Here is a 13,399-nt window from a genome sequence, read left to right on the forward strand (position 1 = left end):
GATTTTAAAAATAGACGAAAATTGAATATGAATACTGGTTAATCAAGAACAATATGTTTTAAAATATCACGTTTTATTGCCCATAACAATATGTTCATTTTGAAATACAAATTACTCTAATTATCTTGAAAATCATTATTTTTTTCTCGCTGAAATTATTTCTTAAAGAATATTGAATAAAGGAAAAGGATGTTATTTGTAACAAAGAATTTGATTGGACAAAAGAAATTATCTCCCTTGCCAGAAACTCGACTTTCATTTTTATGTAAATAAACTAAAGATCTCTGAGGTATTTATTCTATTACGCACACATATATATTAAAAAATTCCAAGTTTATTTTATATGCGATATCACCCTAGGTGAAAGTAGACGTTAATCCTCACGAACGAACGATTTATATTCCAGAGAGATCAACGACGGCGTGAAAAGCAGGCGATTTGGAATCTGCTGGACGAAAAATGTTGACTAAATTTTTCTGGGCTTCTTTCTATATTTAGAAATGATCTTATTTCTAAATATTTTAAACATAGCATAATACTTTTTATTGCAAAGAACTGTTAAATCTTACTTACCGAAGTGAAATCTTGCTCAGCACCTTTCAAGATCTGTATGTAAGTGATAAATCTGTTTGCATTAGTTAGACTTAGTCAATTATTTATTTGTTGCGATCAGTGACTAGACTAGTCTAATCTGTTAAAATATGCATTATGTAAACTCTTGCTATACTAGTTTAGAATAATGAAATATGAATATATTGGAAATTTCAGTCAAATTACCTTATTCTGAGCAAAGTTATCAGCCTTTTGAGGGTTTAGTCTTGATTGTCGTGTACCGTACCATGATTGTTACAATAAACAAAGTCTAGTTTATCCATTTTTAAATCTGATACATGAATCACCCATTCCCAAAATTTTACCTTTTTGCGAACTGTATACTTCAAAATGTGCTTTCTGAGGTATTCTTTATGTGCGTCAACCATTTGTATCTCTATCACATCATATGAAATATCCCCCATCACTAAAATTAACGTAAAATCAGCGTTTTTCGAAATTTGGTCAGAAAAATCCAATGCAAAGTAATGGCGACCTACGAGTGAGTTTGCTCACCGATCTCCCACAATGCAACAGTGACACACCCTTTTTTTGGAATGGGTGATTCATGTATTATTGAAGTGCCAAAGTGTTTCAATCCATTAAAGACTTGGGACCATCCGGTGGTCTAGACAGTTGATTATGGGCTTGTTACATACAAATAAATGTCAAATTGATAATTATATATCAATCATTTGAGACCAAAAGAAAGACCTGCAATAGGCAAATTTAGATCTTACATAATCATGCAGTCTGAGAATTAAATCTGCCATTCAAATGGGCTATTTATCTCCACTTTAACCTTACAATATAGCATGGTTACCAGATGTCCAGGGAAAAATTGGGACACAGACAGAAAACATCATATTCACCGTTTGTCACTAAAGTCATGATACGATACGTATTGGGATTCAGGTGCTACAATACGATTTATATCACGATTCATAACCAGGTCAATATTTACCAAGAAAACAACAGGATAAATGAAAAATTGATATTTTTTAGTACAGCCGATGTCAAAGAAATAAAACTGTTTCTATTTTTGTAATATATTTCAGATTGTAAATGATATATTTGATGCCATGGCGTCTCCCAGCACCTCCTTATCAGATTGTTCCTGCAAAGAACCTGTTGATTGTAAAGATGATGATTTACCTCCCCTTCTCCTAAATAATCTACCATCGGAACTCTTGATTTATATATCAAATTTTATTGATGCAAAAACCATCATTAAAAGTTTGATGAATGTCTGTCAAGAATTCTACGATCTGTTTTCTTGTGATTCATACTGGAAACAAAGAATTTCTAAAAGATGGCCTCAAAAATACCCAGCTATACATGGTAAGATATCACTTAGCAGAGAGAGAGAGAGAGCGAAAGAGAGAGAGAGAGACAGAGATTCACTGGACACATGTGGTTAACACAATTCAGGGGTCTTCAGCAGTGGGAGGAAACCGAAAGAGTTGGAGAAAACCCACAAGGTCAAACAGGCGACCCTACTCTTTGTCAGGTACAAGTGTAGGCTTGAAACCACATCACTTAATGCAATGAGAGACTATCTAAATGGCACACATTGGAATATTTGGCCAACTAACCAAGACAAATAAAGAAATCTAAAAAATTATTTTACAAAATGTACAGAATCTGTGGAATCACCAATGAGATATATAACCTCTTAACATACATGTATACTGTCTGTGGTGACTCAGTGAGTAAGGCACTGGATCGCACCCAGTTGGAATTCGAAATAGAGTAAGCTATAAGGGTTTAACGCTCTACTGTTCTGCTCCAACTGGGCTAATGAAGACGGGCACACACCATACAGTGTGCTATGAGGGAAATTTTGCCCAGACAGCAGTGCTACAGCCTGCTGTTATATCAAATTCCAACTGCCAAGAGATCTTTTACGGGCACGCCAATGTGTACACAGGACCTTGGTTTTTTGTCCCATCCAAATGACTAGACAGCTGTCCTTGTCAGGACCTTTCATCATAGTACTTCGAAACTTGTCTTCATTAGTCCGATTCATGCAGAAAAATAGGATGTTAAACCGCATTTCATTTAATTTACTCAGATATTTTTATTTTATATAGTTGACGATTTTGATTGGCAAGAAGGATGTATCATTCGAGAAGAGACATATCGACAGTGGAGTAACCCTGATGATCACCTGGACTATTTTACATATAACGAAGGTTTATTTGCAGCAGTGGATACAGTTCATTTGATGAAGGTTTGTACCAAATATGTCTGCTTTGTCATTTGCAGTGTGCAGGATCCACAGTGTTTCAGTGAGTAGGACATGGGCTCCCTAACCTTGAGGTCCTGTGTTCGATCCCTGTGTATACTGAGAAAGTTCATCAGGATTTTCTGGCATTTTTCCCCATTGTAATTTGTGCAGGATGGAGGGCCTGACAAGGAACAATGTATAGTTGGTCAGATTGACAAAAAACTGAGGTTCTGTGTATACATTGGCCTGAACGTAAAAAAAGCCCTTGATAGTTGGTATTGGATATAAGAGTAGGCCTTAGTGACACTGTCTGGGCAAAATCCCCCTCATAGCACCCTATATGGTATATGCCTGTCTATATTAGGCTAGCTAGAGCAGAACTGTAGGTTGTTAAACCCAATTTCATTCAATTTTGTCATGTGCAAGGAGTTGCCGAAAGAAATGAATGAATTAAATATGGTTTAGCGTCCTACCTTGGTACAGTTGTTGAGTCATCTAAACCTTTACATGGTTGGTCATGGGCAATGACGGATTTACCATTGTGCTTAACCACAGGGCCCCGTTGACACAGGGGCCCCATGTTCCATCCAAATAATTCAAAAATTTGCCTAAAACTTTTTGAAAATAATGATTGATCTGGTAACATGTAATATTTTAACTATCCTTTTCTGAGCTTGTATGCTGTACTGCCTGTAGGCATGCGGGGCCTACCTCCTTCAAGGCCCAAGTAAGGAGCCTCATAACTTAACTAGCACAGGGCCTTATTAGTCCTAAATCCAACACGGATCATGGGTATTAGTGATGTATGGCAATTCACCGTTCCACATTACAATTCATCACTTCATCAAATCGTAAGGTGTTAATCGTTATATTTAAATCTCTCGTGTCACCACTGTTTGTGTGTGAAATAACCTCCCCTTCCCAAATCAACTGATATCCCAGACAGTTATCTTTCCTTTTATAGCTACCGTAGAGGAGATTTCTACCCATGCCATGCTTAATCTGTGTGTACTGTATCTGACTTGATTTTTTTTAGAACGGTTCTATTCTGGCTGCTGGATCAAGAGATCGTTATTTAACTATTCTTGATTTGGATAAATATGATAAACACAGACCTGAATCAAAGAAAGAAATGACAGTATACAGTGATTGTAAAATTCATAAGGTAAATCTGTTTTTGAGAAACTAGTTCTACTCTGATGTGATAAACGTAACAAATACTGTAAAACTGTAAGATATTTTTTAGCCATTCAATGTGACCTATTGAAGGTTGCATCAATTGCAATACACATTGTTTTATGCTCACATTGAAATGTGATTGTATATTGTCATCACCACCATCTATCGGTGTTTATGTTCATGAAACGAAGAATCCCATTGATTTCCAACGATTTCTGGTAATTACTGCCAGCGTTATGGCCCTGGATCAGTTTGACAAATCTTGTGGATGCTCTAGAAACCAAAGATGGCATCCGAATATACACAGTTTGTAAGTTCATAAGATGAAGAAGCCTGTTGGTCTTCAATAATTTCTGATAATTAGTGTTGATTGTTGGAAGTCCACAAACTAAATTAAATCTATTGGTGACAATATTTTCAGTAGTAAAAGGTATTTGGTAAATAATGAGAAATGTTAAATATATAAAGTAGAGTGAGACTGGTCTCTCCTGGAATAAAAAACAGCTATTTAAAGGACAATATTGGTGTCAATCATTATCACATATGTGATAGAACTGGTTAAACCTATTTCAAATATAGTTTTATCACAGAGATCATTGCTACGATAGATGAATAATGAAGGTTTCAACAAACGGAAGTGCCGAACGCAAAGGAAAACACGATTTATCTTTCTATATAACTGAATGAAGTGACGAGTGATAACAGATACCTGGGCAAATTTCTTCTCACTAATAACTTCTTCGAAGACCAATAGTTGTTGTGTCAGACTGTGAGAGAATATCTGACAATTCAAATAAGAAATTGACTGTCACTAGATAAGAGAAAATGAAAAAAAAAATAGAAAAAGTCTGTGCACTACCATGTTTTTATTAAGTATAGAAAGAATAAAAACAAGGGAATGTACAGACTACATTGTATTTCTATTTTTCCCTTGTTCTCTTACCTAGTGACATTCAATTACTTCTTTGAAATGTCAGATATCCTCTCACAGTCTCACATAACAACTTATTAGTGAGCAGAAATTCGCCCGTGTATCTGTTATCACTCGTCACTTCAGTCAGTTATATAGAAGGATAAGTTGTGTTTTCCTTTTGCGTTCATCACTTCCGTTTGTTGAACCCTTCATTACTCATCTATCGTAGCAATGATCTTTGTGATAAAATAATATTTGGAACATGTTTAACCAGTTGTATCACATATGTGATAATGACTGGCACCAATATTGTCCTTTAATCATGCTGGCTACAGTACATATTTGTCATGATTATCATAAACAATAAACTGTGCCTTATTATATCCAGGGTTGGATATGGTCATTAGCCTCTGTTGACAGTACATTAGCTACAGGTTCATGGGATACATTTATACGACTGTGGAATATTGAAGCTGGATGTCAACCAATTACAGAATTCAAGTAACGTACATTTTCTTTTTCTACATATAAATTAAATGAAATGTCTTAAATTTTCTCTACCAACTATTCAATAATATCTGGCAATATCCCTTTCAAGTCACAATATTCCAAACAAAAAAGAGAAAAATGTGGTTAGGCAAACCAGGACGTTCTGGGACTAAAAATAGTACAATTCTATTTCAATAATTTGCTTGCGGATAGGGGTCTTTAGCAGTGGAAGGAATGGTGAGGATTAATGAGACAAAAAATCAAACAGAGGTCCCGAATATACTATTGGCAGCAAATTAGATAGAAATCAAAATAAGAGTAGGTCGTCCTAATGCCACTGTCCTAGCAAAATTTTCGTCATAGCACAATGCATGATGTATGTCCGTCTTTATGAGCCCAGTAGGAATAGAAAAAAACGATCCTTAAACCAACCCAAAAACAACTTATCAGAAAGTTATCAGAAATCAGATTTTGAATATCAACCTCTGTCATTTCTGTTGCTATTGTTGAATAATCCATGATTGATGGATTAAATTGGTTGATCCATTCCTACCCTGAAAGATGTTTTCTTCAAAGAATGTTCCAATTACTAAATGCCATTCAAAGAATATTTCCCACTATTATTTTTCCAGGTGTAAATCAGCCATATTGTCAATTCATATGGAACCTGGTCTAATTGTAGCGGGTGGCTACGACAAGAAACTTTATTTCATTGACCCGAGAGAAGGAAAGAAAAGTTTCAAACGTTTTCATCGTCAGCCAGTGTTATGTGTGGCTGCCGATGATAATTATATTATAACGGGTAGCGAGGATAAAACTATAAGTATTTACGACAGACGGACATCGTCAGTTTATAAAACTGTAGAGGTTAGTAATTTTCTCATGGTTAAAGATACATTATGGGAGATTAGATAAAGAGCTGGTAGTTCTTACTATCATTGTTAAAACTAGATAATTTCAATCAAATTGATCCACCCTGAACTGAGTATTTAGAGATTGAATTTTGGGCCTAGCCTCAATCATCATTACTAAAGTCGGTACGATAAAAAACATAGTCTCGATTATCCATTTTTTGATTTGATCAGAAGCAGAAGACCAGGTTCTAATCCAGTAATTACCACAGGCTAGTGATGCCATCGAGAGTTGGTAATGGTCTGGATAAGTTAATTAATGTTTAATTAATAATTTAGATAACATTTCAGGCCTAAAGAAAGACCTGCAATTGGCAGATTTGGCTCTTGCATAATGTATGTTTAACAACAAGTCTGGATATAAGGCAGCTGTCACAGACTTTGTCAAGCACAATTTATAATATATGAAGAACCCAGAGGAAAAACAATTTGTCACATTATGTATTTCGCATAAAATGCAAAACAAATTTGAAACCTTATGAACGAGAATGGTTGATGCGACCGGAACGCCGTGCATTTAGATTGTTATCGAACAGGAGACCATTTCAGAAAGGCCCTGGTTCGATGTAACTCTGATCGTTTTTAGCTGAAATCGATTGTTCCATAGAAAGCTAATACAATTTATTACCAGATGGCACCATTAACTGGGGTTCATGGAAAAAGTGACTTGTTCTTCCCCAGGGCTCTTCATGTACGTTTATGATCATTTGTGTTTGACATCGTCTGTGGTAGGTGCCTTATGTTCAGTCTTAGGTTTCAGTCAGGATTAATATCTAAAAGTCGTTTCATTTGCCATCCAGGAGGTCTGAGATTCGATCCCAAATATGGTTGAGAAAGTTCCTCAAGATTTAACCGTGTGGTTTTCTCTGTGTCAGTGATGCATGACGAAGGTTCTGGCCAAGAACAGTGTATAGTCATTCAGATGGGACAAAAACTAAGGTCCCATGTACACATTGATGTGCTTGTAAATGTAAAAGAAACCAGGAGGTCCCAGTTCCGATCCCGAATATGGTTGAGAAAGTTCCTCAAGATTTAACCGTGTGGTTTTCTCTGTGTCAGTGATGCATGACGAAGGGTTCTGGCCAAGAACAGCATATAGTCATTCAGATGGGACAAATAATAAGGTCCCATGTACACATTGATGTGCTTGTAAATGTAAAAGAAACCAGGAGGTCCCAGTTCTGATCCCGAATATGGTTGAGAAAGTTCCTCAAGATTTAACCGTGTGGTTTTCTCTGTGTCAGTGATGCATGACGAAGGTTCTGGCCAAGAACAGTGTATAGTCATTCAGATGGGACAAAAACGGAGGTCCCATGTACACATTGACATACTTGTAAATGTAAAAGAACCTGTAAAAGTTGGAATTTTGAAATAAGGCAAATATTTTCCTCATAGCACAATGCATGGCGTATGCCTGTATTCATTAGCCCGGTTGGTTCACGTCAACCCCATTTCATTTGTATTTGCCGTGCCAAAATGACGACTTAAATTTGTGATGTTTTGGCAATGTTGTTAGGAAAAAAAATGTGTTCCCACCAGTTATGAATTATAGTGAAAGAGATTCTTCTTAATACTTCCAATTAGGAAGGACAAGAGCTTAATCATTGTTTGATTATTTTTCTTAGTTACTTAAACAGGCATTATGCAAGAGATAAATCTGTCTATTGTAGGTCTTTTTTTAGGCATTAAATGTTATATAAACTATTAATTAGACATCTATTAACATAACAAGACCATAATAAACTCTCGATGTCATCTGATGGGTCTGATTTTAAACAGTTTTGAATCCGATCTGTGGTTCAACGGAAATTGATGATTAACTGAGACAATGGATAATCAAGACTTTATTTATTATCGTAACAACGGTAACGATGACAATTGAGGCTACAGTGTTCTTAAAATGAGGATTTCTCGTCTTAGAGTGAAGTAATTTGACTGAAATTTTCAGCATATTCCCTTTAGATTTTTTAACTATTCTAGCGAGAACTGTCTGCTTTTTGTCTAATTTTCATAATGCTGCTTTAATGTGTTGTTACTTTTGACCGTTTTGGACTGATCAGACAACTTTTTCTTTGCAGCTTGAAAATTGTTATGCATTAGACTTGAGTTATGGTGATAATCAGTTGTGGTTTGGAGATAAAGAGGGTCAACTACATCTTATGGATGCTACATATGGCAATTTCAACACAGTTGCTGTAAGTTTTCATCTCAAAAGTACAACAAATTACAATTTGATTAAAACACAGATCCTATTTCGTTTCGTTTTTTATAGTTCAAAATTTCGTTTTACATGTCTTCAATGCACTAGGGCCTGGAAGTGTTGTTATATAACATGATTAAAACACAGATCCTATTTCGTTTCGTATTTTATAGTTCAAAATTTCGTTTTATTTGTCTGTGCTACACTAGGATCTGGAGTTCTATAACATGCGTTCTGGATGGCGTGACATATTAGCCAATGAAACCATCTGTTACGGTGACTTCTAGGCATGCCATAACGGAACTGTGGGTAAACCACTAGAAACATCAACGCTGATTGATTAATCAATGTCTGATGTCATAGGGTCAAGAGCCCCTCGTACGACCCCTGATGCGACCTTTCAGTAAAACTGGTCAGATCTTCATGTAGTGTAGGCCATCAAATGTATAAAAAAAAAACGAAACGAAATATAGATCTGTATTTTAATCAGATTGAACGAATTAGTTTATATTCATTGTGGCTGATCAAGACGAAAAGTTTTAAGCATGCTGTTAGGGGATGGTTTAACGTCCTACTGTTCTGCTCCGACTGGGCTAATGAAGACGGGCATACGCCATGCAGTGTGCTATGAGGGAAATTTTGCGAGAACAGCGGCACTACGGCCTAATCTTACATCGAATTCCTACTGTCAAGGGTTCATTACCTGCATGCCAACGCCAATTACTGCTTACCGACTAGCTGTGTAAGGCTTTACACCACAAATTAATAATCTTTTGGATTTTTTAAAATTTAACCTCATGTATTTTCAGACATATGATGTTGGCCATAAAGGGAAACTTACTGGAGTAAAACATACAAGGGGAGCTGTATTTACATCTTCAAGTGATTTTCATGTTAATGTTCTTGAACCAAATATAAATCCATCACCAATCACAACTTTAAAAGAGCACAAGGGTGATGTTACAGGGGTAAGATCTATACCATATAAAATCATTTCTTCGGTTGCTAAGGAAGGGCGGGGGAGGGGACGCCACTTTTATAAATGAAATGAAATGAAGGTGTTCCGTCGTACTAATCTGCTGCAAAAAAGACGGATACAAGAAATGCAGTGTGCTATGAGGAACATTTTGCTCAAACTGGCAAATTATGAAGTGAAAGCCCGAAAACATTTGACTATTCCAATAAATTGACCTCACAAGAGATGGAAATGCTTGAATATAATAAAATACATAATATAAGACAATATAATATGATCCAATAAATTTCTTCTTTATATATTTATTTCAGATCAGTTATTTAAATGGTATCCTAGCAACCTCCAGCTGTGATATTTCAATAGGAATTTGGAGACCAAAGTCATACTGATATCAGTAATACAGATGAAGACCAATGTTCAATAACTTATTTCTGCTAGTACAATAGTCAACGCAATGTACAAACACATTTTACCTCTTATGGGTTAACTGTGATATTATTTAAATCAGTCAGATCGTCATATCGGTCATGCTTATAAATACATATTTTTCTATGCCTATGTGTCAATACTGTTGTCGCCCCTGTCCGTCCATGCCTTACTTCACAAGTTTTCTGTGGTTTCCTCCCACTTATAAAGATCCCTTGTCTGCAAGAGAATTGTTGAAATAAAACAAAATAACATGTTAATCCTAAAATAATCAGGTTAGGTCAAAGTAATTTAATTTTTATTTCTTATCGGACTTGATAGATAAACAACCAGTTGAGTCTTGTGAACAATGTTAAAAACTTATACATTTGAACTAAAAAAAACACTTTGGGGTTGGATGGCCAAATGGTTAATGTGTGCGCGTTGCATCATAAGGTCTGTTATTGAGTCAACTGGCATGGTTTCGATTCCCCGGTTGTATGTGACAAGGAGTAGAGTCGCCTGTCCAACCTTGTGGGTTTTCCCAGGGTCCACATGTTTCCTCCTAATGCTAAAGACCCCTACACGCAAACGAATTATTGAAATAAAATTGAACCATATGTTAGTCCCAAAATGACCTAGTTTGTATCAATTGGACGTTAAACCCCATTTCTTTCTCTCTCTAAAAACACTTTAGAAGAGCAACCAAATATTTTTTGTTCATTTTTTTTTGTCAAGGAAAAATAAGCACAATTTTAATAGTTTTTTCCGAAAAAGTAAAATTCAAACTGGTGTGACTATTAAATAAGTTACCACGGTAACCAGGACCTTTAAGATATTTTAAGATATCTCTACATAACTGATGATTTTGGCCGAGGAACCAGGTCCTGTGGGGGGTTAAAAACCCAATATTTTTATCATGTTTGACATTAGTTGAGCATTATGATTATAGTGTTAAAAATCGCATTAAAACCACATGATTTTTTCCATTTTATAGGGGACTGAAAACATCAAAACCCACATCAATGCGACCCCGTCATTTTGCTCTGGCATTATAAACAAAATATCACCCATTAGAATATTTATCATAATATTATATAATTTACCGGTGTTTGTAAATAATCTACGTTGAACGTTCATTACAATTTCAAATTTATTTACAATGTTAAAAATATTTATAATTTTTCTATTGTAGTCTCTTATACCCCATCAGACAGGGGTGGTGTCCTTACTGTGCTGCTAAGGCACCGGAAAATAGTCTCAGAGCACGTCAAGGTCGCCATAAGGGTGTTTAAAGCGTGGTGGAAACAACAGATATCGTCTTTGAATGGCATTTAGCGATTGAACATAATATAACACAACACAGTTCTATGGAGAACAATAGAACTGTGTTGTGTTATAACAGATATCTGCTGTGGTTTCCATTGTTGCAAATGATCACCGACTCACAGCGTTTATTTTGAGCATGTTCAGAATAAAAGCCAAGGTTCTGTGATCTGACCTGGAAGATGTGAGAATGCAGCTTTTTTTAAGTTTGTAATTTTTTGGGAGAGTTTCTCGCGTTGTGTTAATGTTAATCGGCAACCTTGAGCATTTTCTGGTCGCCGTACTGTCGCAGCAGCGCAGTACGGAAGCCACCCCAACTGACGGGAGCATTAGCATGATTTGAAAGCGATATAGGAATCCCTTACGAACTACAATATCGTAAAAGTTGAATATCTAATAGGAATATCATTTTGATCATGCTCTATTAAGATTTATTTTTTGGTTATGATTCTTTGTGCGTGTGTCAAGTGTCCAATCTCGGATCAAGGAAAAAACTCCTATGTGCAAAAAGAACAACTTTAAAAATTTGCCACTCCACATCAATAGTCATACAGCCGCATATATAAGGGTTATACTTGTAAATATCTTTTTTGATATGTTTCACATTTCTGTAAATATTGCTCAATCTTGTGTAAATATTGGTGTAAGGATTGACATTTCTTCTGTCATTTTTTCTGAAAATGTTTTGTCATTTAAACATGCATTATGTAAGAGCTAAATCCACTAATTACAGTTCATTCTTTGGGCCTTAAATCTTATATTAATTATTAATTAGACATTTATTAACATGACAAGACCATAATCAACTCTCGATGCCATCAGATTCGAATGGCTTAGATTTTAAGTAGATTATAATGGTTCGACCATTTAATGATTTACATTAAAAATGGAGAAGCAAGGCTAAGACTTGAATGACCAGTACGGTGGTTACAATCAGTGCACACATCTTGTCAAACCTTCAAAGGCTAGTATCTTCGCTCAGAATTAAGTAATTTGAATGAAATTTTCAATATATTCATTTTGCATTATCTATTTTTGAACTACCAGCCCTTTATCTAAATCTTACATAATGCTTCTTTAAATGATAAATAATCAATTTCAGTCAGCTACATTTTAGCGTGGATTAAAATGTAACAAATTTATATTTTCCAAAAAAGTAATTGACGCACAGAGGCTTTAAGCACAAGTTTTCAGGATTACAATTTGCATTTTCTGTTGTCATTTGCCTATATTATTTTTCCGTTTTAAATTAATTTAACTTTTCTGTATATTTTTTTATTAAATGTTTATTATGTACTGTTTGGTTTAAGGATTATAATTTATATTAATGCATTTAAGATGTAAAGATATTTGTAATAATATTTAACACTTTTTCAATTATTATTGAGTATTTCTCTTGGTACATTATATGCCTTATGAGATTTCAAGTAGGCTACACATATCTTGTTGTGTGTTTTATGTTAACATAAATAAAAAAAAACCCACAAGAATATATTTTTGTGTAATTATTTTTAACAGGACTATACTTGTCCTCAAGGTAGTCGCTTTGGCTAAGTGAGTAAGACCCTGGCTCACTAATGAGCAAGGTTCTGGGTTCGATCCAGTAGGAGAATTTAAATTGCAATTGTATGTCCGTCTTCATAAGCCCAGTTAGTGCAGAAAAGTAGGACGTTAAAGCGTGAATTTCAAATTTTCTAAGAAAGTCAAAACATAATTATTTCTATGTCTTTTGCTGAATAGGTTATCAAATCACTATTATACGATCATGGGCATTATTTCCCACCCTTAAAAATCTATGACACAGGAAATAACAACACAATTACCTCCCCTGTTTTGCTATTGACAACATGGGGCAGCCATTTTCCAACGTTGGAATTTGGAGTTAAAAATGATATTTTTGCTAATTTCTCAGCTGGCAATAGCGAATTATAGGATTAATAGGATTGTTCTTTAACAAGGTAGGACTGTTTATGAATACCATCTATTTTAAGGCTTTATTTTAATACATTTTAAAAATATAACTTGAAAATTTGCAATTTCCGCTTTAAACAAGGCACGTAGCCAGCTTGGTGACTGCGGAGGTGCAGTGAAGTTTTTAGGGGGGGGGGGGCACACCTGGCAGTCTACAGTAGGTATTTTAGAGCTATGGTCGCAAATTTTTTTTCGGGGGCCAATTTCC

At 35.3% G+C, this 13,399-nt stretch overlaps 1 protein-coding gene across 2 annotated transcripts; it reads left to right on the forward strand.

The window, feature by feature from the left end:
* Nucleotides 1–233: 233 nt before the first annotated feature.
* Nucleotides 234–12,706, forward strand: LOC126819785 (F-box/WD repeat-containing protein 9). 2 transcript variants are annotated; one of them, XM_050548023.2, is made up of 9 exons: nucleotides 234–289; nucleotides 1,650–1,932; nucleotides 2,685–2,824; nucleotides 3,858–3,986; nucleotides 5,302–5,414; nucleotides 6,035–6,269; nucleotides 8,392–8,508; nucleotides 9,323–9,481; nucleotides 9,801–12,706. In XM_050548023.2, exons 2-9 carry the CDS (start codon nucleotides 1,674–1,676, stop codon nucleotides 9,876–9,878), a joined length of 1,230 nt encoding a protein of 409 aa, XP_050403980.2. In that variant the 5' UTR covers nucleotides 234–289; nucleotides 1,650–1,673; the 3' UTR covers nucleotides 9,879–12,706. The 2 variants fall into 2 exon arrangements, with proteins under 2 accessions (XP_050403980.2, XP_050403979.2); XM_050548022.2 differs by lacking the exon at nucleotides 234–289 and adding an exon at nucleotides 441–612.
* The last annotated feature ends 693 nt before the right edge of the window (nucleotides 12,707–13,399 follow it).

Source organism: Patella vulgata, chromosome 4 (assembly GCF_932274485.2).
Source record: "Patella vulgata chromosome 4, xgPatVulg1.2, whole genome shotgun sequence".
NCBI classification, from domain to species: Eukaryota; Metazoa; Mollusca; class Gastropoda; family Patellidae; genus Patella; species Patella vulgata.

Bases quoted from the DNA above. Each gene is read 5' to 3' on its own strand.
- LOC126819785 (XM_050548023.2), top strand. From the start codon at position 1,674: ATGGCGTCTCCCAGCACCTCCTTATCAGATTGTTCCTGCAAAGAACCT. The intron at 3,987-5,301 runs GTAAATCTGTTT...TATTATATCCAG, and splicing joins GTGATTGTAAAATTCATAAG to GGTTGGATATGGTCATTAGC. The intron at 5,415-6,034 runs GTAACGTACATT...TTATTTTTCCAG, and splicing joins CAACCAATTACAGAATTCAA to GTGTAAATCAGCCATATTGT.